The sequence below is a fragment of the Bombus affinis genome, unplaced genomic scaffold, assembly GCF_024516045.1.
Source record: "Bombus affinis isolate iyBomAffi1 unplaced genomic scaffold, iyBomAffi1.2 ctg00000070.1, whole genome shotgun sequence".
NCBI classification, from domain to species: Eukaryota; Metazoa; Arthropoda; class Insecta; order Hymenoptera; family Apidae; genus Bombus; species Bombus affinis.
In genome coordinates this window covers 447,906-474,758 of record NW_026108823.1, presented here as the reverse complement: position 1 = coordinate 474,758, position 26,853 = coordinate 447,906, and the positions used below count along the sequence as shown (strand labels likewise).

Genomic DNA, 26,853 nt, shown 5'->3' with positions numbered 1-26,853 from the left:
TTTTTTTATTTTTTTATTTATTTATTGAAATTCACAATTTGTCCAATTTTGACATTTGGTGGAAATTTTTAACAGTTAAATTAGCATGTTGGTGGATATGACAATGACATGGATTATAATAGCTTTTATTGTTGGTTCTAGTAGAAACTAAGGATTTAATCTAGAGGGTATTTTCTTTTTAGTCTGCGGATCTGGTCCGTCGTGTCCAGTAGTTGGATGACTAGTGGGTGGTGGTGGTTGTTGACTCTTGCGTTATATCTGCTTCTGGACTTGTGTATTTCATCTTTGACTGTAGGTATCTTGAGATCACGGTGGATTGTTTCGTTGGTAACATACCAGGGTGCATTTAATAGGGATCTTAGCGTTTTCGATTGGAAGCGTTGGAGTATTTCAATGTTGGAATTACTTGCTGTTCCCCATAGTTGGATTCCGTAGGTCCAGACAGGTTTTATTACGGCCTTGTAGAGGGTTATTTTGTTCTGTATGTTTAGCTTGGAGCGTCGGCCCGTGAGCCAATAGAATTTTCTTAGTTTTTCCTTTAGTTGCTTTGTTTTTTCTGAGATATGTTTTTTCCAAGCTAGCCTCCTGTCCAGGGTCATGGCCAGGTATCTTACGGAGTCCTTGCTTGGGATTGTTGTGTTGTTAATGGTGACCTGGGGGCAGGTTTGTTCTCGGAGCGTGAAGGTTACATGAGAGGATTTTTTTCGTTTATTTTGAAGCCTCATTTTTGGAACCACTTTTCCATGGAGTCGAGACTTCGCCGGAGAGTGGATGAGGCAATTGCCGGGTCTGCGTGGGTAGCTAATAGTGCAGTGTCGTCGGCAAATGTTGCTATTGTTACCTCGTTTGATATAGGTAAGTCGGCAATGTAGATGGAGAACAGTAGGGGTCCGAGGATACTACCTTGGGGTATGCCCGATTCTATTGGGAATGTTGCGGAAGAGGCGCCTGGGCATTTAACTATGAATTGTCTGTTGGTTAGGTAGGATTTTAAGATGGAGTAGTATGGATGGGGTAGGATCTTCTTGAGCTTGTAGAGTAGCCCTTCGTGCCATACTTTGTCGAATGCCTGTTGGATGTCTAGGAATACCGCTGAGCAGTATTTTTTCTTTTCAAGGGTTTGGCTGATCATGTGGGTTATGCGGTGGATTTGCTCTACTGTTGAGTGTTGTTTTCGGAAGCCGAATTGGTGGTCTGGGAGCGTTTTCAATTCTTCTAGGAGTGGAAGGAGACGATTCGTGAGCATCCTCTCGAATAGTTTAGACAGGGTAGGTAAAAGACTGATTGGGCGATAGGAGCTGGTTTCATATATTGGTTTACCGGGTTTAGGGATGAGGGTGATCAGTGAGATTTTCCAAGCCTTGGGAAAGTGTTGAAGGCGGAGGATAGCGTTAAAGATTGATGCGATGAGTGCAATCCCTTTTATCGGAAGTTCCTTGATTGCTTTATTTCCTATTAGGTCGTGACTTGCTGCTTTCTTGGGGTTTAGGCGACTGATTGCTTCTATGATCTCTAAAGAAGTGAAGGGTTCAATAGGAGGAGACATTTGGAAGGGAGTGTGCAGATATTCGGTAACGTCCGCTGCAGCTATGGAGGAATGGAGTTGGAATACTTCAGTTAAGTGTTTGGCAAATAGGTTGGCTTTTTCTATAGGGCTACGCGCCCATCCACCCTGCGGACGGCGGATTGGAGGTATTATTTGTGGGAGGCGCGTGAGTTTCCTGGTGGCCTTCCATAGTGAGTAGTTGGAGTCGGCTGTAGGGGACAAGCTGGCGAGATATTTGTGAAAACGGTCATTATTGTAGTTTTTTATAGTTTAGGATAGTTTTCTAGTTGCGTTGTTTAGTTTGCGTTTGTCCTCCGGTGTTCTATGGGTCTGCCATATGCTTCTTAGTCTACGTTTTTCTGCTATTTTTTTTAATATGTACTGGGGGTATTCGTGATTGCTGATGGACGTTTTTGCCGGTGTGGAGAAGTGGATAGCGTTTATTATGCTCGTGTTTTGGTATTTCGTGGCTGCTTCGATTTCTTCATTGGTTTTTAGTGAAGTTGAGGCTGAAGTTGTGTGTGTAAAGACTTCTCTAAAGAGCTGCCAGTTGGTGTGTTGGTTATGTATGGAGCCATTACGTGTATTCTCGATGATAGTTGAACTGACTGTTACTATCACGGGGGAATGATCAGAGGAGAGATCAGCCGAGGAATTGATTTGGACGTGTCTTGACGAGATATTTTTAGTTATGAGGAAATCAAGGAGATCGGGTATTTTGTTTGTGTCGGTGGGCCAGTGTGTGGGTTCGTATGTGGTAAGGTAGTTGAGCTTGTTGGTTATTATGCTGTTGAGGAGGTTTTTGCCTCTTACTGTAACCAGTCTGCTGCCCCATTGGGTGTGTTTGGCGTTGTAGTCTCCTCCAGCTATGAATCTATTGCCCAGGCTGTCCAGGAAGTCGTCAAAGTCTTCTTTGGCGATGGAGTGTCTGGGAGGCCAGTATACAGCTGAAGTGGTGATTGTACCATGACAGTCTTCTATTGCTACGTTTGTTGCTTGGTGGTAGTCTTTCTGGAATGGTGAAAGTTCGTAGTGCTTAATGTTTGATTTGACTATGATTCCGGTGCCCCCGGGTGCCTTTCCGCTGGGGTGTTGTGTGTGGTAGAAGTTGTAGCCGTGTATTTTGAAGTAGTTTTTGTCGGTGAAGTGGGTTTCGGATATGTGCATCACATCGATTTGCTGTTGTTTTAAGAATAGTTCTAGTTCAAATTTGTGCTGAGCTAGACCGTTGGCGTTCCACAGAGCTATTCGCATTGGTTTTATTTTGCTTCTGTGCGTATTAATTTGTCCATGAAGAGTGTGAGTAGTGACAGCAAGTTGTTAATTTGCTTTGTTTGCTTCTCGATAAGTTTTTCGAGTCTGGCGAAGTTGTCTGTGTTTTGTGGAGTGGGAATTCTACTTTCTGTGTGTACACTGTGTGTTTTCGAGTTGTTTACGTTTCCTTGCGTTGCCTGCGCACAGGATACTGTTGGTGAGGTGAGTTTTTGGGGTTTAGGTTCTTGTATGGTTATGTCCTTGGGTCTCAGTTTTGGATACTTTATATTATGTAGTGTTTTGTAGGCTGAGCATCCTTTGTAGTTCGCAGAATGCTCTCCTTGACAATGGATACACTTGGCGGGGGTTTCCGGGGATTTAGTGCATTGGTCAGTGGGATGATTACCTGCACATTTTACGCATCGGAAGTTATGATTGCAGTATTTCTGCGTGTGGCCGTACCTTTGGCACCTTTTGCATTGTATTTTTTTTTTCTTTACAAGAGGTGGCTCGAACTTAACTATGGAGTTCATCAGCCGATTGATGTTGTAGATTTCTTTATTGTTTGTTTTTTGTTTTAAGTCTATGAAAAATAAGGATAGTGGGTTTTTTGTGATTCTATGCCTAATGTTGCTGATGTTAGTTACTTCGTGGCCGTGATTTAACAGTACGCACTTTAGTTCGTCTAGATCGACTGAGTGGTGGATGTTGCGTAGCACCACTCGAAATGGTCTTTCTTGTTTGAGCTGATATGTGTGGAATTTAGCGTTTAACGTTTTTAATAGCTTGGTTAACTTTCTATAGGCATCTGGGTGGGTCGGCAGAATTTTCACGTGGTTGTTGTTAATCTTTAACTTGTAGTCCTCTTTGCTGATGTCTTTTTCGATAGTCCTTATCATTGACTGTATGTCGATTACGTCGTCAATGAATATTGGTGGGGGAGGGGGAATTCTTTGAGTATGGAGATTATTTACCTTTTCGGTTGTAATCATGGAGTCTTCCGTGGACTCCAGTATTGAGAATCTATTGAAGGTGGTCACCTGGCTGGCTGGTGGTTTAGTTTGACTCTTCTTCACATTTGTCTTGGTTGGTTCGAGCTTTCGTTTTTTCGTGTGATGGTCGTTTACCAGGATAGATGTGTTGCCCCCTTGCCACGGGGGAGGCAAAATGGCGGTGTTATAATTTAGCTCCGGAGAGCCTGTTGGGAATGATAGAGCCATCATCGAGCTAGTTAATTCAGTGTGAAAGAACTAGTCGAGAGGCTGTTAACCCCTGGCTAGGTTAGTTGGATTCGCTTTCGACAGATGGGCGTCAGGTGGAGTTTTGTGAACTTCACAGGGCACTGGACACACGTCTGCACGTCTGGGCACTCAGCAGCAACTGGATGGTCACGTGCTGTTTTGTGGACTTTGCAGGGCACTGGACACACGTCTGCACGCCTCGACACTCACCAGCGAACTGTGTTGCTATAAATGAAACTTAATAGTTGTTGAAACCGCTCGAAAGTCGTGTTCCTAAACCATTCCCTCGTCTCGTATCATGTTCATAAATCATTCCCTCGTCTCGTATCGTGTTCATCAAATGGAAAAGGAGATTGTGTTTTAATGAAATCGCTTGTTACTATCAATCTTGCTGTGTCACTCGCATAGGAGAAGAAAGTGAGGAAGGAGAAAAAAATTAAGGTAAGGTCATCAATGAGCAAAATGTTTAATGTAATTAAAATTGTAATTAAAATTGAGTCCGCTGCAACCCTCATGACATTTAAAATTCCATACGTATATTGTTATACGTAACATTGCGATATTAAATATATTCGATCAAATAGGTTATGTTCAATCAACATTCAATCTCGTTCCCTGAAAGCTGTTCCTGGATATCTGGTTGGATACTTTACGCACGGAAATAGAGAGTGTTAACAGTAACAAACCCTCTATGTAGTGTTTTTGCTTTGCTCTTTTGAACAGGTAGATGACATTTTGCTTCGAAAAACGGATATATATACCACGGATATGCACATACAGAGTATGTGTATCGATATACACATTGATATACACCTTTGTACAAAGTGTCAAAAAAGTATTTATCGCGGTATTTTTTTCAAGCCATTCTACACCTTCGATTTGATGAAAATTGGTTAAATAAGTGTAGCGCAAAATTGATCTTGACCACAATTTTCAGTGTCAAATTGTTTTTCTATTGCATCATATAGTGCTCATTAGAAAGTAAAGTTCCGTTGTTTTAGAAAAAATGTTTGAAATTTCATTAATACTTAGACTGATTTTATTCATATTTTAAGGTCAAATATGGAATACAATAACATCAATACTAATATCTACTTTTTTGTGCGAATTACTTTATATTTCAATCTTCCTTGATACGCCGTGACAAGCAAAAGTGTAAACACAGCCCGTTGATTTTATGTAGAAAGCGAATGTCGAAGGTATAATGAGAAAAGAGCATTATTTGACCATACCACAAAATAATTTACCTAAATAGTAGTTAATTCTATTGGATGTAATAAACGTGAAGTAGTACTAGTGGACGAAATATCTATGTTGAAACCTTGATTCGACGAGTATAATTAATGTGCAAAACTGTAATCATGGTTTGAGATGTCCATTTTTGTAAAATGTTTTGTACATTATTAATGTTAATGAAAATTAACTATTACATTTCGTTAATAATAACTTGTAGTTACTGTTACCTAATCTTTACCGATCACTTGAGAAATTAGTCTTTTACATTTATGTGTTTACTTTTTTCGCTCGTCACTGTACATGTTTAAGTCAGATATGAAATATCTGGCGTATTCCAGCGGCTTTGATTAAATCTAAGATGTTGATATCCTTAATATGGAGAATGTTGTTAGTAAAGTAACTATTTCTATCCAAAAACAAGATATCTTTGAGACAACGTGAATTTTCGTTCCAATTTTCTTAACTTACAAGTATAACATTTTCATCGCATGATACAATCTATCCTACAAAGTTCTTGCACACGACGAAGCTGAGAACATAGATCTTCTTCAAATATTATTTTTCTCACTGCTTCGTGTGGAATTTTTACTCGACGAGATGTTATTAAACGCTTAAAAGCTTATTATTAAACGATAACATACTTTTTCCTACATGGATGAACATGAAAGACGTCGAGTGAGGAATTAGAACAATTGTGGATGGTTGGAAACTATTATGCTGCGGTCTACCATTCGTTTGTGCCTATATATACCACGGAACAAAGGATAATTTTCACTGAATTCATGCAGAGCACATTTTCTAAGTTTTACTGTATATGATTACACCCATTATATTATATTTTTTTTTTTTTTGCGTGGGGAGGGGAAAATGCTATTACGCATGCCCAGTGACCCGCATCACTGGGTTATGTGGGAGTCGGTCGGATGTCGTTGCCATACCCACTAAAAACCCCTCCTTCTTCTTCCTCCGCTTGGGGGGCAGACAACCCCGGTAAAACCTGTCGGCAGTCATCAGGGTTGTCCTTTCGTGCCCCGTAGTATCTACTTCTTCGGGCAGTTACTGCTCATGTCGTCCTCTCAGCCAGTTCAGAATACTGGGCTGGTCTCCTTCTGCGGTTTTTCGTTGCTTCATGTTCTTGCCCTCATTGCTCCGCGTAGTTGTTGTTTCGCTCGTTCTCCTCCTTGCCTCTTCCCAGGCCCTCGCTGTCACCCTCCTGTGAAACATGACGGTCTTGCAGAATTGCCTGAATTTAGTCCAGCTCTCGTCCTTGGCGGTCACCGTGGCGATCAGATTGCCCACGTCTATCTTCCCGCCCAGAGCGTTCTCCAGCTCGATCCTTCTGTCCGTCCACTTCGGGCACGCGAAGAGAGCGTGCTCTGCATCGTCGTTCGGGTCTCCACAGTCGAGACAGTTGCTGTCGCTGTCCCTGCCAATCCTTTTCCTATAGACACCGAAGCTCCCATGCCCGGTTAGCAGCTGCATGGTGTGGTGATCGATGTCCATCTTCTTTTTGGTAAACAGCAGCGCACTCGGTATTACCTTCTTTGTGATATTTTCTTTTTTGTAGTTGTTCCACTCCTTCTGCCAGGCCTCTTGGGCCTTCTTGCGAATCGCCTCCAGTTCCTCCTTCAGCTTGCAGCCGTCATCCGTGCCAATCCTGGACCCATGGATCTTGTTCCTCTCGTAGGTCTCTCCGAGCATCTTTATCTTTATGTAAATCGGGAGATTCCCGGTCAACACGCAAAGTGCCGCGTGGGAGACGGTACGGTATGCCGTCGTTGTTATGCACAGGGCCGTTCGTTGTGCTCGTTTCAGCTTTTTCCTGTTCTTATCGGTATTCGCTGCTCTAGCCCACACCGGTGCTCCGTAAGTTACGATGGACTCCCACACATTGTAGTAGAGCCTACGAGCCAAGTTGGGCGGCCCGTTGATGTTGGGTAGAATTCCCCTAAGGGCTTCTATTAACTTGTCGGCTCTGTTACACACCATCTCGATATGCGCACCGAACCTCCGACTGGAGTCAATGACGACTCCGAGATACCTGATGCGATCGACCGTTTCGATGTCCGAGGAACCCAACCTGAGTTTCACCACTCTCGGCACTCGCAAGCTTGTGATGAACATGACCTCCGTCTTTTCTCTCGCCAGGGTGAGCCCGACACTCGTGCACCAATCGTTGGCGATCCTTAGCATCGTGTTGACCTTGGCGGAGGCCTCTTCGTTCCTCCCGACGGAGCATGTGATGGCCAGATCATCCGCGAAGGCGGTTGCTCTGACCATTGGCATGTTGTCGAGTCTCTCGAGCAACCGGTCGTATACCAAGTTCCACAGGAATGGTCCGAGGATGGATCCCTGCGGGACTCCCGCCGCCACCTCGTGCTCCACCGTGCCGTGCTGGTTGCTCACGATGATCCTCCTTCCGGATAGGTAACTGCCGATTAGGCTTTTGACCTTCCATGGCAGCTTCCTCTTGTCAAATTCCTCGTATATGCTCTTCCAGCTGAGCGAATTGAAGGCATTGCTAATATCTAGGGTGATCATCACGCATACTATCTTCTTCTGTTTGCAGATGTTGGCAAACTTCATCACCTGCGTGATGGCGTCTACCGTACTCCTCTTCTTTCTGAAGCCATATTGCCTCCGATGGAACGGGTCCATTCCAATGCATCTCTCGATGATCTTCTTAAAGCATTTTTCCCAGATCTTGCTCATGGTTGGGAGTATGCTTATCGGCCGGTACGCGTTAGGGAGACTGGGATCCTTACCCGGTTTCCTTAGCAGTATTACTCTGGCCGTCTTCCAGCAGACTGGGATCCTTCCTGATTCAGTGATGCCGTTGAACGCCCTTGTCACGAGCTCGCTCCTGCGACTCGCTACCAGCTTCGCGATCTCGCCCGGCACGCCATCGACTCCTGCAGCCTTCTTGGTGTTCATTCTTCCGGCGGCATCGACGACATCGCCTTCGTCGATGGCGACGCTGAGGCTAATATCTCCTTCTTCTTCGGTCTCTGCCTCTTCGCGGCCCTCATAATGGGGGGGTCCGTGTCCTAAGGTGAATAGCCTCTGTAGGACTGCCGTCACCATGTCAATCGGCATGTCGTTGGTTGGTCCCTTGCTTTTACATTTCTTCATGACCGTGCGATAGTGTTTGCCCCAAGGGTCGCTCTCCAGTATCTTGCAGTATTCTGCCCAGGCTGTTTTTTTGCTGCGGGCGATCTCCTTTTTTAATTGCCTTCGGATCTCCTTGTAGGCGTTGACGAGGGGCTCGGTGTTGCCGGCATTCTTCTTCCTTTCTCTCGTCACCTTCCTGAGCGCTTTGTGCGCCTGCGCTCTCAGTTCCGCGATCATCGGGTTCCACCAGTAGTTCGCGTACTTGCGGCTCTCCGCACAGTTCGACTTCCTTAGCATCCCTTCGCACGTACCTTCGATGCTCTTTTGCAAGGGCTCGGCCCCATCCTCTCCGATAGCCGCGTTGAGGTCCTCCTTCTTCAGTGTGTCGTCGAATCTGCTCAGGAACTCCTCCGGCGACATGTCCTTGGTCACGTACCTGTAGAACTTCGATACGGTTCGGGTCTTCCTCGCCTTAAACCTGTGGAGCACGTACAGATGGTCCGAGGCCGAGTATTTGTCCAAGACCGCGCTTCCGGCGTGTATCTCGCTGACCTTATTGGATACGCTTATTATGTCGGGGAAGCTCGTCTTCCCGTTCATGAAGAAGGTGTACTTTTCCATGAGCCTCAATGGAAACACCCGGTGGCCGCTTAGTGCCTCCATTAAGACTCTCCCTCTCTTGTCTGTGGTCGATCCTCCCCAACAGGTTGACTTTGCGTTGAAGTCTCCGGCCACGACGACCTTGTCGTGTCCTCTAGCAGCGCTCTTCGTCATAGTCGACAGCGTGTCTATGTATTCGGAATATGCTAGCTTATTTATGTTGGGCGAACAGTATCCGCTGAAGCAGAAGTCGTCGCCGACGCGAACGCCCACTATCCCGTCGCTCTTGACCTCTGTTGTTTTATCAGGCAGTTTGCCATTGAGGAGTGTGACCCATATCGAGGCGTCTCCTTTGGTGTCATTAAACCAGTGCGGTAGCTGCCTGTTCGGCTCGGAAATTATTATTATATCCGGCCTAAGTTCGATCGCGCATTGGTGCATCATGTCCTGTGCCAGCTTGCATCTGTTGAGGTTTATCTGCAGTATCCTCATTTATTCGCTTTCAAGCGGCTTCTATATTCTGGACAAGCCAGGGATCCGGTTACGTGGTCAAATTTCACTCCTTTCTCCTTGCTGCAGATGGAGCAGCAGGGTGCGTTGGCGCAGGCAGCTATCGTGTGGTCTTTGGCTCCGCACTTCCTGCAAATCTCCTTTCCAGGGCTTATCGCCGTGCATTTGTTCGCGATATGACCGAACATGTGACATCTGTAGCACTTTACCACATTGGGTAGTGCCTTTATCGAGGCTATCGTCAAGCCGGTTCTGATCTTCCGGCTCGCCCCCTCTTTGGCCAGATAGGCTTTCGGCATCGTCACTATTGCCGATTGGGTGCCCCACGGCGCCATTTTTAGGGTCTTTACTTCGACCTCAGTGATGTCGCTTATGCCCAGTTGCATTCCTATCTCCCTGACTAGTTCTTCCTTGCCTACGAGCGGGTCTATATCCCTGATCTCTACGGAGGTCTTGTCGCGCATTGGTAGCGCTCTCACCTTGCCTCTTAGCGCCGTGTTCATATCCACCGCGGTCTTTTTGGCGTTGCTACCTGCTTTCAGCTCGATCAGAATGTCACCTGTTCTGGTCCTCCTAATTCCACAGCTCTCTTTTAGGGTCTCCCTTGCCCCCGTCAAGTCTTTGTAGACCTGGATCCACTCCTTGTCTTGCCCTACTTTGACGAGGATGGCTTCGGGTCTGTTACGTATCCTCTTCGGTCCCTCCGGCCTCTTTGGCTTGTCCAATGCCGCCCTTCCTGCGTTCGCCTTACTGACCACCGTCGGGGTGTCCGTTCTTTTTCCTTTCCTTCCGCGGACAGGGATCCAGTCATCCTTTACATCGCTGTTCGTGCAGTCCGTAGTCGCTTTTGCCGAGCTGTTGCCGGCACAGGCTCCTGCGTAGGAGGCCTCCACGGTCGTTGGTCTCTTTCTCTTGGTGTCGCCCTTCCCCTCGACGGGCGATCTCTCCTTCCTTTTTCCTTCCTTCTCCTCACTCCTCCCCGGAGGGGTGGTCATCCTGGTGGCCGTGACTGTCCTAGCGTTCCTCTTGAGCCTCATCTCGTCCAACATCGAGTGGAGCTTGATCGCTTTTTTACTGATAGCGTCCCTCCTTTTCTTGATGTCGGTATCCTTTTTGCTCATGAGGTAGAGTCTGCTACCTATGCATTGGATTTCGCGGAAGACTTCTGTGATGATTTCCGTCATCGCCTTCCATTCGCTCATTTTGATGACGATACTGTCCTCGTCATTGCCCCCTGAGCCGTAAGTTTACTTACCTTATAGTACTTGTCCATATTGTATTTGTATCTTTAATATACATATATATATATATGTATGTTTGAAATGGATGTCCTTCGACGTAACCGGTCGTCGTATGCTCCCACTGTATCCTTCCGCGTGTATGCGATTCGTGTCCTAAATAACTTGCCGATGTCGTCGTAAAGTCGCCAGTCGTATGAGTGATGACCGGATACTAAAACTCGCAGTGTCACTATCACTGTTCGACGCGGGGAGTTTAGACTGGCCCTCCACGGGGGCGCTCTCCACCACTCCTTGGTTACCCAGGTAGCCCGCACGGTGGCGCTTCGGTCTCGCGACCCAAGATGGCCTCCGCTCTGCCCCTAACCTCACTTTTCACACACAGCACTTTCAATCGTTTCTCTCGCTTTTATACCAGCGAGCTCCCCTATTTCTTGTATTCCCACTCATTCCGGAGCACTAGAAACTTCACTTTCGTGCACTTTTCCGCCCGAGTTCTTTAATTTACCCAGATATTTCGGTTATGCCTACGGAGCGACGTGCACGTGTCCGTTCTGCTTGCCGCCATCATGATGATCCCCATTATATTATATTATGTTATTACGATGTTTTTTTTTATTTATTTATTGAAATTCACAATTTGTCCAATTTGGACATTTGGTGGAATTTTTTAACAGTTAAATTAGCATGTTGGTGGCTACCCCCAGCGTGGTACCATCCTCGTGTTTGTTAGGTTATGTCCTTTATAAGGTCTGCTGGGTGCTTCGTTTTTAGTCTTCTGTCCATGTTTATGGTTTTGTATGTTTCCGCAGCTAACCGGTTTGGGCGTGTTGCTATTCTTGATTTGTATTTCTCGGAGTATCTGCTAATTTCTTCCTTGTCCGTTGGGATTCCCAGGTCCCTCCGTATATCTTCGTTTCTGACGTACCAAGGTCCGTTTACTATTGTTCTGAGGATTTTAGCCTGTATTACCTCTATTTTGTTTATATGGCTCATTGCTGCCGTCCCCCATAATGGTATTCCGTACGTCCAGATTGGTTCTATGATCGTTTTATATATTTTTAATTTATTTTCTATGCTTAATTTGGATTTTCGGCTTGTTAGCCAATGCATTTGTCTCCTTGTTTTCTGTATTTTTTCTACTATTGATTTGATGTGTAGTTTCCATGTGGGTTGTGTATCTAAGTGGAGTCCTAGGTATTTGACATGCTTTGTTTGCGTTATATGCGTGCCGTTCAATAAAATGTTTGGTGGTATCTTTTTTCGTAGTGTGAATGTAATATGGTTGCATTTATTGGGGTTTGCTTTTATTTGTTTTTCTTGTAGCCAATTTTCTATTTTTATGACATGTTCTTGTAGTATTTTGACTGCCGTTTCTGGGTTAGTATGCCTGACTAGTATAGCTGTGTCGTCCGCGAATGTCAATACTGTGCTGTTGGTAGTTGTTGGTATGTTCGCCGTGTATAATGTGTATAGTATTGGGCCTAGGACGCTTCTTTGTGGTACCCCGGCCTTGATGTCTTTAACTTGAGAATGTGTGTCCTTGATTTTTATTACGAAGGTTCTGCTGCTTAGGTAAGATTTTATTAATTGGTGTATTTGCTCCGGGAATTGTTTCCTAATTGTTTGTAGTAGACTTTCATGGTTAATTTTATCGAATGCTTTCTCTACGTCTATAAAGAGGGCTGTGCAGTATTCCTTGTTTTCTAGTGCTACTATTATTTCGTTTATAAGCCTGTGCATTTGCTCTATCGTGGAGTGTTTGTTTCTGAAACCAAATTGGTGATCCGGTATTAGTTTTTTTGTCTCTATTATTGTTTTTATCCGGCAATATATTATTTTTACCAGTATTTCGGAAAATACTGGAAGCAGTGATATTGGTCTGTAAGATGCAGTTTGGTGCGGGTCTTTGCCTCATTTATGTAACATTTTGATCTGTGCTAATTTCCATGGTTTGGGGAAGCATTGAATTCTTAGAATTGCATTGAATATTATTGTCATTAGTCTTATTGCTTTTGGCGGAAGGTTTTTCAAGATTTTACCATTGATTAGTGTATTTTCGAGCTATCGCGGGGAGACGCGATCGTTAGAATACGCGTCAACGGGAGTCGTAAATTCCCGTTACGATTAGAATAATCGACACCACGAATAGTTCGATCCTCGTATTTCGGTTAGGATAATCGGGGTGGTTGATGCGGTATAACACTGGTAGTCACTGAGTTATAATAATGTATATTTCCAACACTTTATACAATCACACAAAGTAGTAACGCCGTTGATTAAGATACAGATAACGAGAGAAGGGTTAGTCTTGGATGAGAAAAGGAGAGCTTTAGGCGCTCTAAGCCCTTGAGAGTTATAGGAACTGTCGGAGTTCTGGATAATGTGAGAGCCTTAGGAGACTCTAGGCCGTGTAGGCACCTTGAGAGTTGTAGGAAACTCTGAGAGATATAGGAACGGTGAGAGTTATAGGGAATGCAGGAACTCTCGGCACCGTGAGAAATGATGAAGGAACTCTGAGAGATGCAGGAACGGTGAGAGCTATACGGATTATAGGAACTCTAAGCACCGTGAGAGACGATCAAACTCAGGAGAGATAGGAACGGTGAGAGTTATAAGAAATGCAGGAACTCTAGGCACTGTGAGAGACGATCAAACTCTGAAGTTTTATTCTAATGTGAATGCGGAGGAAAGCTCGGTATGGGTGTGCCCTTTGAACGAAGAACGCGGATTCGTTGCTTACATTTTCAGTTAGGAAAGTGAGGGCAATGATCCGCGATGCTGATTGGTTATGAGCAATGTTGGGAAGGAAGATAGGAGGAAGAAGCCTCCTACTAACTTGGGTCCTAGGCGACATCGTTTATGGGGAGACTCGGATTTTCCGTTAGGGAGATCTCCGCTTTTTTCGTTAGGCCACTACCTGCTTTCTCCGCAATTCTTAAGAGCACGTAATAAACCCAAGGACTCTTCTAAAAAACCAGCTGAAAACACTTCTGGAATTAGAAAGTCCTTTCTGGCAAACAGATTGACTTAAGCCATGTGTGCGAACAATGCAGTTAGAATTTCGACTTTATGGTGGGTCCTTAGGCCTATAGAGGGTTCGAAGGACGGCACGTCGACCGTTGGCTGTCACGCCGCGCGGGATGGAGTGCAGATGTGTTGCGCGGCGTAACAATTAGGTCGATTCCTGGCGCTTTATTGTTTTTTGTTTTATCAATTATGTTTCTAATTTCTTGTGCTGATGTTTTAGGTATAGTGTATTCTTTGTCGGTTGTGGTAATAGTGGTTTGTGGATCCTCCTCCGTATGACTTTTGAGGTTGCTGTTGTTGATAATGTGTGGTGTGAATGTGTTGCAGAGGTGGTTGGAGAATTCTTCAGCTTGTTCTTCGTTGCTTCTTACCCATGTGTTATCTGCTTTTCTGATTGCTGGGACGGGTATTATTTGCTTCCTTATTTATTTCGTGGCTTTCCATAGTGAATAGTTGGTGTTCTCGTGTGTGGAGAGTGTCCCTATGAACTTTGCGAATTCGTTATCGTTGTGCTCCTTTATTTTGTTTTTTATTTCCTTTGCAAGTTTGTTTAAGTGTTTTTTGTTTTCTTGAGTTCTGTATTTTTGCCATTTTGCTTTTGCTTTTCTTTTTTCTCTGATTTTGTCGAGTATTTCTTGCGGGATTGCTATTGTTTGTCTGCTGGTTGATTCGGGTGTAGTCGTTGTCCTTGCTGCTTCTTGAACAGTTGCTGTCAATGTTGCTACTGCCTGTTCTATGTGTTCCGGAGTTTTCAACGGGATGTTGCAGTTTATTTTGCGTTCTATTATTTCTTTGAAAGTTTGCCATTTGGTGGTTTTATTGCATAGTGTTTCTGGTTTGCTATAGTGTAATGGTTTGTTTCTGTATTCAATTATTATGGGTGTATGATCGGAGCTGAGCTCGAGGTTGGGTGTTATTTTTAGTTTATTTGTGTTTAGTCCCCTTGTAACTGCAAAGTCCAGAAGATCTGGTTTTTTGTTCAGGTCAGTCGGCCAATGTGTCGGTGTTCCTGTGGATAATATATTGAGGTTATTATTTCTAATGTATTTTTCCAGTGTTGTGCCTCGAGGTATAATGTTTCTTGACCCCCATAGCGTGTGCTTTGAGTTGTAGTCTCCCGCTGCGATGTACTTGTCCCCTAGGTCCTGGAAGTATTCTTCCCACATTTGTGATGTTATTTTGTGTCGCGGAGGCACTGCTGACAACTGGAAGTAGTTGCTGCTAGTTTGAACTGTAACAGTGGTTCCTTGTAAATATTCTTTGTTAACTTGGCTGTGTAGATAATGTTTGATATCGTTTCTGACTATCACTGCTGTCCCTCCGTGAGCTTTTCCTGAGGGGTGTTTGGTATCATATATGGTGTAGTATGGTATTTTCAAGTAGCTTTTTGTAGTGAAGTGTGTTTCTGAGACAAGTAGTTTGTCTATATTGTTACTGTATATGAATGTTTTAATTTCGAGGACCCGTTGTTGTAGGCCGTTTGAGTTCCAGGCTGCTATTTGTAGAGTGTCCGTTTTTTATTCTTTGCTTAGCACGTTTGTAATTAGTTGTAGCATGACTGTGATTTGTTGGGTTTGCTGTCTGAGTACTGCGTTTTGTTCGCTTATCATTCTGGATTACGATGTTATCTAATTAATTGTTGTCTATTTGTTTTGATACTTATATTAACCATTATTTATAACATAATATACTAAATACAATTAGTATACACAATTAGTATAAGGATTAGTATAAGAAATTTTAAACAGCTTTTTTCAAAAGAACGAATCATTTACGATCCAGGGGTTTCCTGAAACTTTCGTTTCTCGTGATAAGTACTTTATGATGCAATAAAAAATTTTGTCTGAAAATTATACTCAAGATCAATTTCATGATCCATTTTCTCTAACAGATCTCCATCTTCCACAGCTACAACAAATAATTCTTTGACACTCTATACATTTAACATCGATTATAATTCTGATAATTGAAACACCGAACATCAATGTGTTTATTCACTACGCCAACACAGATAACAATTAACATTGATATATAATATATGTCGGAGATGAAAGAACACCGGAACCCCTCCTTGGATTCGCGGGAATACCGTAACGTTGTAACTTAGATTAAACAAATGCCGCTCCGATTATTCGAGATTTATGATCATGAGCTTGGGCTCGAGGCGACAATCAATCGCCGAACGTAGCCGCGGTCAAAGGGATGAACGTTTTATCTAACAAAGGCACAGAGTAACTCTATACCTCTCCTTAAAAGAAATAGTCGTAGCGACACGTGGCAGTAAATACTTCAATAGTTTCTATCCCGCGGCCCGCCACACGCAGATTTTGTCCTCCGGGTAAGATGATCGCCGGATGTCGGCATGCCTTTGTAGTGTATGTTTAGCTAACGTGAGGACCCGTTATAGATCTTAAGATTTAGTCAAGCGAAGTCCTTCAAATAGACTTTGTTGCAACTATGGGAAGATAGGAGAAACCTATCTTCCACGATGCCCCCCGTCAACAACCTCCCCTCAAGGGCGGCCAGCATCTCTTTCAAAACGCCGATATGGAGATCGACAAATTAGCAACAGCGCTAATTTCCCTCACCTTTGGAACGAAAGCTTTCGTTGACGAATCCGGGGATCTCATGTCCTTAGACACACCCATTATAGTTTTCCTGGACGGCATCATCGAGACGGAGATTCTTTCTTTCGTACGATCTCATCGACGAGTGACAGTACCACCTTACAACCAGTGAATACCTCACATCTAGTTAACAAAGAGTTAGACTTGAACTGTGCGAGAACATACGTTTATCATCCCGTGACCGCGGATTCGTTTCGAACCTAAGATCATTATCACTAGTGCTACGAGTGCCTAATCTTGTTGATAAGCCTGTGCTAGTAAACTCTTTATTGTATCACGGCAATGGCTAATTGTAATGAGAATTCATCAAACGCCCCTCTCCATAATCCTGACCCTAATCCGACATATATATTTGACGATATATATCTGAAAGAATAGAAATTTCATTTAATCGACTATATGACCATACTCGGTTAAGTACCAACAACGACTATCTATCAACCTTATCTTACTTCCTCAAAGGTATAGAAAGACTTTAAAAATATCAGCCATGTGATTTGGTCCTTTAAAATTTGGAAGTAATATAACGATAAAATACCATCAAAACCTTTAAATTTCCAATATTCAAGAGAAACTTGAAATCTCGTTTATTTACTCAGCAACAAAATCTTATTTACCTTCAGAGAACCTATACAATTTTTTCACAGCTCAATATCTCTCCTTTAAACAAAACATCAAAGTATGTTATTCCTAACTTCAATGGGCTCAACTCAATTTTTTGATCAATTTCTCTCGTCCTATACGCTCGTTTCAAAGCTTATAATACCATCTACACCTTTGTCTTGTGTTCCATCCATGGTTCCTATGCATGCAATTTTATTATTATCGTTCCAAAGGATCTTCGCATTTCTGTTTCGCTCGTGATAGGTATTCACATCTGTTTTATCGTGCTGTTTCATCTTCTGGGGACGATATGGTCGGAAATGTTATGATGTTGAATACGCACAGGTCGTTAAACGAGAATTAATTCAAGATAGATTCAAACGGAGTTAATTAAGTGATCCCAATTCCACCGCCTTGGAGGCTGAACGCGTTTTCCTTCCGAACGGTTCGCTCGTGTCGAGTGATGCAAATTTCAGCAAGTGTTTCACCTACGTGTTTACTATTAAATTTATTTCTTATCTATCTATATCTTATCTTATGAGAGTTTCGCCTGGTCTTAATTGGTTCTGTTGATTCTTATCGTTGTGAAAAGTCGATTCGCTATATATCTTTTGTATAGAGAACTATTATGTGATGTAAGAGTGTAATGTTGTAATATTTGTGATCCTTACTGTATTAATTTTGTCACTGAGCCGTTCTTTGGTTCGTTGAGCAGTTCATGTTCCCTACTTGTTTCGCTTGGGACTTTCATAATTTTCGTAATTACAATAAAAGGTTTAATTTGTAATAAGTTAAAGATTTGGTCCCTTGCTTTATGATGTACGAGAACCTTTGAACTAACAACTTTGAAGTGACAATTGAACGAGAACTGACAAGCTTTCATTTCAATCTATATTTAAGATATTTAATATTTAATCGGTTTTCGTGACACCGAATAAATAATAAATAATAAATTTGAAGGGAAAAAAACAAGAGATTAAGAAAAAATTCTGAAAGAGACACAAATCGGTAGTATTATATTATATTACTTTGCGAATTACTTTTCAAGCATAAAAATAGTTTGACGGTCACTTGTAGTTCCTTCCTTGCCATTTCATTTATTAAATTCGTTTAATTTCGTAAACAAAATAGCCACTCGTGGCGAGTTTCGTGTTTAAAATAGAATTTTGTCATACAGGCTGGTTGGTAATTGATAGTACAGGCGGAAAATTGGTGATTCTACTCGAAAAAAGAAGTCGAAAATATAGAATAAAAATTTTTCGTTTGAGACTTTATTTTCGAGAAAATCGACTTTGAATTTTTGATCGGTATGCCTGCAACGCGTTGCAACATATTGGAACGGTTTATCAACATAACGTCAATCGAAACACAATCTACAATAAAATCCGTTATAACGAAACGTGATAAAGTGCACGCGTACCGAGCGAAAATTCAAAGTCGATTTTCTCGAAAACAAAGCCTCAAATGAAAAATTTGTATATTTTCGACTTCTTTTTTTTACCAGTTACCAACCACCCTGTATATCCAACAGCTCACTTTTTCTTTGTAAATATTATTAATAATTTTATCAATTTTTTATATTTCCATCTTTCATACAAGTGACAATGAATCATAAAAGTTTCATAGAAATCACAAAGATTAGGGGATAAGTATACCACTATATTTTCATATATGTATATGTATGTATATTCCCAAATTACATGATAGAATATGAATAATATTGAACAAAATATAATCAAGTATACAGTACCATGGAAATACAACAGATTACAATTTTCTACCTGTCACCGATTCATCGTCATCTCCTTTCATTCTTTTGACATATATAAAAACAAATTAACCCGTCTGAAATAATCATACCTCGCTCTTTGAATACAAAAATCTATTCAAATGAAATAAAGGGGAAGAAAATAAGAATAAATATAATTACTCAGGTATAATCTTCTCAAGGTATAATTATTCAGTTACAAATGATTCTTCGTTAACACACTACATTGTACACTACTTCTTTTCCCGGTGGCTGAAGCTAATCGTCGACGTTTATAAGGTACGAATTTTGTCAACGGCGCCATCGGAATCTTTATTGAGAAATTAAAATATTACAATTGCCATCACTAAGCTCAGCATCCACAATACACTATGTTTTTCAAGTTTAGGTGAACCATCGACGATAACCACATCAGATCCGGACCAATACTCAGTGCCAACCTCATCCAGGCATTCGAACTCGCAACATCGGCGTCCAACGCGGAATCTCTTGCAGCTCTGTAATAAGAAGAAATCGATTAATTGTACGGATCAATCGTCACTAGACTACTCGAAAATCCAGGTCATTCAAAGAATAAAAGAAGAAAGAATTGCTCCAATTCCACCATTGCTTCAGCAAAACTAGTATTTGAGAACCATTGGTCAAATATATTATAACACTAAACGTACATTTCGGGAAGAATAATTTGTGCTATGAAACAGAATACGATAAAGTTCAAAGGTTACATCGATTTTCAAAATTTTATAAATTCAGGTGTATGACAGTATCAGTCAGCTCTTTTTCTGTCCCCAAGCGCCAAAATTCATTCCGACTACCATTTTATGTATTTTACAGAAGTAAGCCTTCATTCATCTCCCATTCCATCCACCAACATGCTCTCGACGTATTATCTTCTAAGTAAAATATTGATGTTGAGCCAGACATCCTACTGAATAATCTTTTCAGTGTTACTATAAGGTATTTAAAACCAGGGTTAGTGCTTATACGTTAGATGTAATACTTGGCATGAAACCTGCTTATATTGATATTAAACTTATGCATAGTAGGATGTTGGACCATTGTCAAAATGAAATTACAATACACACAGTTTCACCGTGGAAAAGTGGATCTTTCTAGCATGTCTACGCAAATGATTGTTGGAGGGGCGAGGGGGAGGGGGAACTGTACATGCGCCAAACACCGTTACGTTCGTAATTTTTCACACAAATTTACAACTGTAGGGAAAAAATTATCTCTGATGTTTCAGATGTTAGAAATTGACAATATCGCAGAACGGAATGCTGTGTTCTAGATATTCTATTTTTGTTACGAAAGTGGTACAAACGAAGTCCACTTAAGAATAGTACAACAAAATCGGTTGAGGTTAGGTTATCATGCAGATATCGCGGCTTTTGCTTTGGAAAGCACGCAACTGCTAGTCTCGTCGTCCCTTGTAAACGAGAGAAAGATATTGTAATTGGTCGGGATTAACATAAAACTCGTCGCATGCGATCAGATGGCCTGAATGTTTAATAAACGAGAGTAGAGTGCGTGCTACGTGGTTCTAGCAGTTTAGGCGGAAACTAATTATTGTAACCGGAGCCGAGATATGTAGCGATATTACTTTCCTCGACAAAGCGTATAAGGTGAGGAGAGAATCGCGATAAAGTAGAACAAGAGACAGGAATTCTTTACGTAAAGCAGATCTGTCAACTAGATAGAGATCCTACAGCTATAACTACAGTGAATCCGTACTCTGGCGAATTGTCGTTTCACAAATAAAGCTTCTGAAAAACGGAATTCCTACAATATAACTGCTGTTGTAAGAATCTACATATCTGATTTTGCTGCCGTATTTGTCAGAACGTTTGTTTATCAAAAAAACGCATCCTCTGTAATCCTCAGTAGCTTAACAAGGCACAGTTAATAAAAGAGATAGAGCGTTAAACGGTGACGATTTAATCACTGTTAAATAGATATTGGTCTCTTTAGTTAAAATGCCCTATGATTTATTTGCATCATTTTTTTTCATGCAATTTAAAATATTTAAATAAACAATATTTATCAAATATTCAAATATTTAAAGAAACAGTAGTCCATACAATATAATTTTATTTGATGGTTATTTGATATTTAATATTTTGGTTTACATACAAAATTGAAATTATACTTTGCTTGAGGACAAAAATTCTAATTGCATTCCTAACATATACCAATAATTATTGATCAAAATAGAAAGAACTGCAAGACTAGGAAGATTACTTGGTATCTTATATAACCTGGCAAGGCTCGAACGTTTTATCTTCCTGTAGATTTTCTTTGCTTTTAGACTTTCCTTCCATTTCTCTGAATTAGTATCTTCTGTACACTATTTATAAAAGAAGAATAAATTACATGTTACATCCAAGTTACCAATCCAAATAATTTTAAGTAAGAAAAGAGATCTAATGCAGCAGTTTCCACTTAAATATAGATCCGACGATTATTTACGAACAAATAGTATAAATCTTTTAGCAATATGAAATTCGCAATATTTATTCAAATATTTATGTAGTACCGGGGCCAGAAGGCCTAAGGTATCGGCCGAACTGTAAACAATGTACCGTTGGGTCCTTTAAGTGGACAGTTTACGTGAAAAGGCTGCGTGACCTTGATCACGGGGGTTTCGGGATACCTGTTCCGAAGAACGGGAAAAGGTAGAGTGGGCAGAGCGTGTGGAGCGTGCGGAGTGGACAGAGTTTTTGATTGGGAAGCAGAAAGCTGCATGCGAGAATAGAACGACCCATTTGGATACTACATAAATTTTGGGGGCTCGAGCCGGGATCTAGAGCGCTAAGTGACAAGTGAAAGGGATATTTCGGAACAATGAGTGACTACAATGCAGGAGAAGCAGAGTTGACTGACGAGCAGATGGCTCAGATGCGAATACCTGAGTTAAAAGACGAGCTGAGAAGACGACGGCTGAGAGTAGCGGGTAGAAAACGCGAGCTGGTAGCGCGATTGCTGGCTGCGGTACGTTTAGAGCGGGAACACGATGCACGAGAAGAAGACGATGACGACGACGATGATTTAGAGGACGACGATGACGATGAGATGGGCGTGATTGGGGACCGGTTAGACGGCAACGATCCAGGGAATCACGATCTCAATAGTCAAGTTCGGGCGACTCCAGGGGGAAGACGTCGAAGTCAAGACGAGCGTAAGTGCACAGGGTTAACGTTTGAAGACGTGGAAGGCTCGTTAAAGAAATTTAGCGGAGATGACCTACCGAATGTAACTCAGTGGATAAGAGAATTCGAGGAAATGGCGGAAGTGTGTGGCTGGTCGGACATCCACATGGTGATTTTCGCGAGGAAGCTTCTCACAGGCTCTGCTCAAGCTTTCGTACGCCAGGAACGATGCATGAAGTCCTGGGCGAAGTTTAAAATGGCGCTGGTAGATGAATTCGAAGACGCAGTGAGTGACCGGCAGGTACATCAAGAGTTAGCGTGTAGAACGAAAAGAGCAGACGAGAGTCTGCTCCAATATATGTATAGTATGCGTGAGCTTGCGGGGCAAGGAAGAGTCGATACACAGTCGGTGATCGACTATATAATCCAAGGTATTCCCGATGGAGTCTCAAATAAAGCTATACTATACGGGGCCAGGAATATGCAGCAGTTGAAGGAACGCTTCAAGCAGTATGAAGCGATGAAAAGAGATATGAAGACAAAACTTGGAGAGCACAGGGACGATAAAGCAGAACGATCAGCAATGCGGAATCAGTCGAGACAAACGAGCAGTGATCTCAAAAGGTGTTTCAATTGCGGCGGCGACGATCACTTAAGTGTTACATGTCCGAAGAAAGAGGAAGGTGTGAGGTGCTTCAGGTGCAACGAACTTGGACACATGGCGTCAAGGTGTACAGCACAGCCGAAGAAGACCTACATCATTTCAAGACCCGAGAAGAAGGGATACATGAAAGATGGACGATAGATGGATGTAGGTTCACAGCGTTGGTAGATACGGGTAGTGATCTCACGTTCATACGATCAGACGAGTATGCGAGGTTGGGATCACCACCGCTAGGAAATGGTAAGCTTAGGTTTGATGGCTTGGGTTCCACGGGCAATGAGACCTGGGGCGAATTTACAAAGATAATGATGGTCGACGGCTGTGCATTCACGGTCACGTTGCACGTCGTCTCAAACAAGGTATTGAGGAGCCACAGCCTGCTGCTGGGTACTGACTTTTTGGATCAGATAGAGTTACGGGTCAAACGGGGCGAGGTGAGCTTCCTACGGCTTGACGGGCAGGATGATGGTCACGAAGACGCGTCGGAGGTATTGAAGGTCAACGCGATAGAACAGACCGACGAGATAGATCTAGCGCACGTACAAGAACCTCACTACCATGAAGCGATCTGCGATATCATTAGGGGGTATAAGCCAGAGAAGACGCGGGAGGTCGGGATAACCGCGAAAATCGTGTTGAAAAGCGACAAACCCGTGGTACGAAGATCGCGACGGCTGGCGCCGTCTGAGAAAAGGGAAATGGACGATTTGATGGAGGCGTGGACAGACGAGGGTATTATAAAACCAACGGACTCGGAGTATGCGGATACCCCGAGTAGAAATCCACTGCCGGGTGCTGTGGATGTGGCTGAGTGTGAGGACGGGCTGATTGCACGGTTGAGAAGCGCACAGAAGAAGGGCATTGAAGTCCGTAAGATTTTAGATGCCGCAACGTGCAGTCAGGCCGATGGATATGTAACCAGAAGATTAATCGACGAAGAATGGGCTGCAAAATTCGAGGAACAGCGTCGCGAGTTACGCGAGGACGCCAAAAGAAAGATCGCTGCGACGCAAGAAGAAAGCCGGAGGAATTTCAACAAAAGACGGAGGAGTGCGAAGCAGTATCTAAGGGGAGATTTGGTAGCCGTTAAGAGAACCCAGTTTGGCCCAGGTTTAAAACTCGGAGGAAAATTTTTAGGTCCGTACCGGGTATCACGAACAATGCGGAATGACCGGTACATGGTGGAGAAAGTAGGGGAGCATGAGGGGCCTGCGCACACATCGACGACCGCAGACTTTATGAGGCCTTGGGTCCTCAACGCAGAAGATGACGCCTCCGACGATAGCGAAACTGAAGACCACATCTGAGGGCAGATGTTATTCCAGGATGGCCGAATGTAGTACCGGGGCCAGAAGGCCTAAGGTATCGGCCGAACTGTAAACAATGTACCGTTGGGTCCTTTAAGTGGACAGTTTACGTGAAAAGGCTGCGTGACCTTGATCACGGGGGTTTCGGGATACCTGTTCGGAAGAACGGGAAAAGGTAGAGTGGGCAGAGCGTGTGGAGCGTGCGGAGTGGACAGAGTTTTTGATTGGGAAGCAGAAAGCTGCATGCGAGAATAGAACGACCCATTTGGATATTACATTTATATTTATAGTACGCCATTAGCAAAGAAGACATGTTTGCGTGCGTTATCGATTTTACGCTTTTGCCACGCAAACATGGAAATTGCGATTCAAAATTGAATTTGCACTGGAAACGGTTGACGTTCCCGACTTCACGTGCCCGAAGTGAACGGACAGAAGGATTGAGCTGGAGAACGCTCTTGGCGAGAACATAGACGTGGACAATCTGATCGCCACGGTGACCGCCAAGAACGAGAGCTGAGATAAATTCAGGCAATTTCGCAAGACCGTCATGTCTCACAGGAGGGTGACAGCGAAGGCCTTGATGGAAGCAAGGAGGAGAACGAGAGCAACAACAACTACGCGGAGCAGTGAAGGCAGAGATACAAGACAACAAAGAACCACAGAAGGAGATCAGCCCAGTATTCTGAACTAGCTGAGAAGATGACGAGAGCAATACAGAATATACAGAATAACTGCCAGAAGAAGAAGATACAACGGGGCATGAAAGGACAACCCTGATGACTGCCGACAGGTTTTACCGGGGTTGTCTGTCCTCGAAGCAAAGGAAAAAGGAGGAGGGGTTTTTAGTGGGTATGGCAACAACATCCGCCCGAGTCCCACATAACCCAGTGATGCGGATCACTGGGTATGCGTAACAGCATTTTCCCCTCCTCACGCAAAAAAGAAAAAAAAAACTATACACTCTATCAATTTTAAGTTGATAATTTCGTTATTATATAATTTTTCTTAGTCTAAACTGAATCCAGGGAGAAGAACTTTCATCCAATTACATACTTCATTAATTCATGAATTATATTCGTTACCGTACGTACAAAAAGAAAGTTGACTGATATAAAAATTCAAAGGATAGAATTTCTAAGCTCGCGATTGGAAACAGATTCAGTTCAATGGTTTAATTTGCCATTTAATTGAATTCTCTGGCAATTTCAGCGAACTGTGGGCTTTAAAAGTGTCCCGCATTCAAACGCAAGACTTCTCCTCCACCTTTCCCTTTCTTTCAATTCCAACCTCAAGTAATTGACCAATTAATTCGAAGATATATTACATGCTTGCAAGGGATTCAAACAACTTCGTTGCGTTAAATTCGCAATTATAACCAACACGAATGTCTCAATCAATGTGCAGCTCGAAACAAATAAAAGATAATTAACTTTTCAATATAACGATTGATATGTTTGATGAAGAAAAATGTATGAATTTTTAAAAACGTCTCCTAGTACATTTAGCATTTTTATAGTAAAAACTTAGAACACACACGCACACATATACTATTCCATGAAATGATTTACACAGCTATGAGTCTAATCCTATCATATTATAAAGGGATGGACGAACTTTTCCTAATAAATATAACTTTATACAAAATCTTGTTTAAAAAAATTAGTTTTTTATTCTCATTAAATTAATTTAATATCAGAATATATAATTTTAGTCGTTATCAAAATTTTATGTCAAATGCGTTCATAGATACATATATAAATATGTCGGGTTGACGTTAAGATTTGAGTTAGGGTTAAGGGCGTGAAACGAATCCCTATTGGCGCTAGACGTGATCATTATGCAATAGAGGAGATATTTACTAGTGCAAATATGACTATGATGAAATTGGACAAGTAATCGCGATAATTAGATACTCGAGAAGCTAATGACAATGATCCTAGGCTCACTAACGAATCCGCGGTCAAGGGGATGACGAACTCTACTTTTCTTCAACGTCTAAGTTGTACTCAATGTTAATGCATGGGGCAATCACTACGTATCTGAGAGTTACTTGAATCCTCTTTGAGATCGTACGGGAGAGTGGTTCTCCATCACGGTAACGCTGTCGAGGAAAACCATGATGGGTGTGCCTAAGGGCACGAAATCATCGGATTCGTGGAGAAAAGCCTTCATTCGGAAAGTGAGGGAAATTGGCGTTACTGTTAATTGGCCAATTTCCATGTTGGTGGTTAGGGAAGCGTGCTAACCGCCCTTAAGAGAGAGTTCGAGAAGAGGAAGCGTCGTTCGTGAGAAAAATAGATTTCTCCTATTTTCTCGTAGTTGGGACGAGGACTGTTTGTCGGTTTGAAGGACTTTAGTTAAACAAATCTTAAGATTTAAAGCGGGTCCTCGGGCTAGCTGAACATGTACTGTGGAGACGCGTCGACATCTGGTAATCATCTTACTCAAAGAATAGAGTCTGCGTGTGGCGAGCCACGGGACAGAAATCGTTGAAATGCTTACCGTCGTGCCCCGTCCTAAGTATTTCTTTTAAGGAGAGCTATAGAGTTACTTCATGCCTTTGTTAGACAAAACGTTCATCCCTTGACCGCGACTACGTTCGGCGACTGGTTGTCGCCTCGAGCCCGAGCTCACTATCATAAATCTCAAATAAGTACAGTCGAATTGAATGACAACAGTTTCTTAATTCGGCTATGGTGAAATCTAAATTACAGTACTAGGGGTCTTCCCAAAGTTCCGAAGGGAAGGTTCCGGTGTTCTTTCATCTCCGACAAATAAATGTCTAATCCTATGTATTTATTTCAACTGAAATCTTAACTTAAATATTTATTAACAATATTCTGACGAATATGCAATGAAAGATAAAAACAACTATATTTTTCTTATAGAATGTCTCATGCTTCTTACTCATTTTATGTTTCTCGTTGTCAGTGCGTAACTACTTATCAGCCGCAGGAATGCTAAGT

At 42.5% G+C, this 26,853-nt stretch overlaps 2 protein-coding genes across 32 annotated transcripts in view; one reads left to right on the top strand and one right to left on the bottom strand.

Annotated features, from left to right (window-relative positions):
• The window catches only part of LOC126927031 (G-patch domain and KOW motifs-containing protein-like), a 730,127-nt gene that overhangs the window by 551,309 nt on the left and 151,965 nt on the right, over positions 1–26,853 (top strand). For 2 of the 31 annotated variants that reach the window (XR_007715099.1, XR_007715100.1), the window contains exon 7: positions 1,273–2,548. The exons of the other annotated variants lie outside the window; for them this stretch is intronic. The gene's annotated coding sequence lies outside the window, so the exon portion shown is untranslated. The remainder of the gene's footprint in view (positions 1–1,272; positions 2,549–26,853) is intronic. 31 annotated transcript variants of the gene reach the window in all.
• Positions 18,823–26,853, bottom strand: part of LOC126927058 (uncharacterized) — a 142,488-nt gene continuing 134,457 nt past the window's right edge. Inside the window, exon 4 of the mRNA XM_050743430.1 lies at positions 18,823–19,261. Within this exon, the coding sequence (XP_050599387.1) occupies positions 19,088–19,261 (174 nt within the window). The 3' untranslated portion in view covers positions 18,823–19,087. The remainder of the gene's footprint in view (positions 19,262–26,853) is intronic.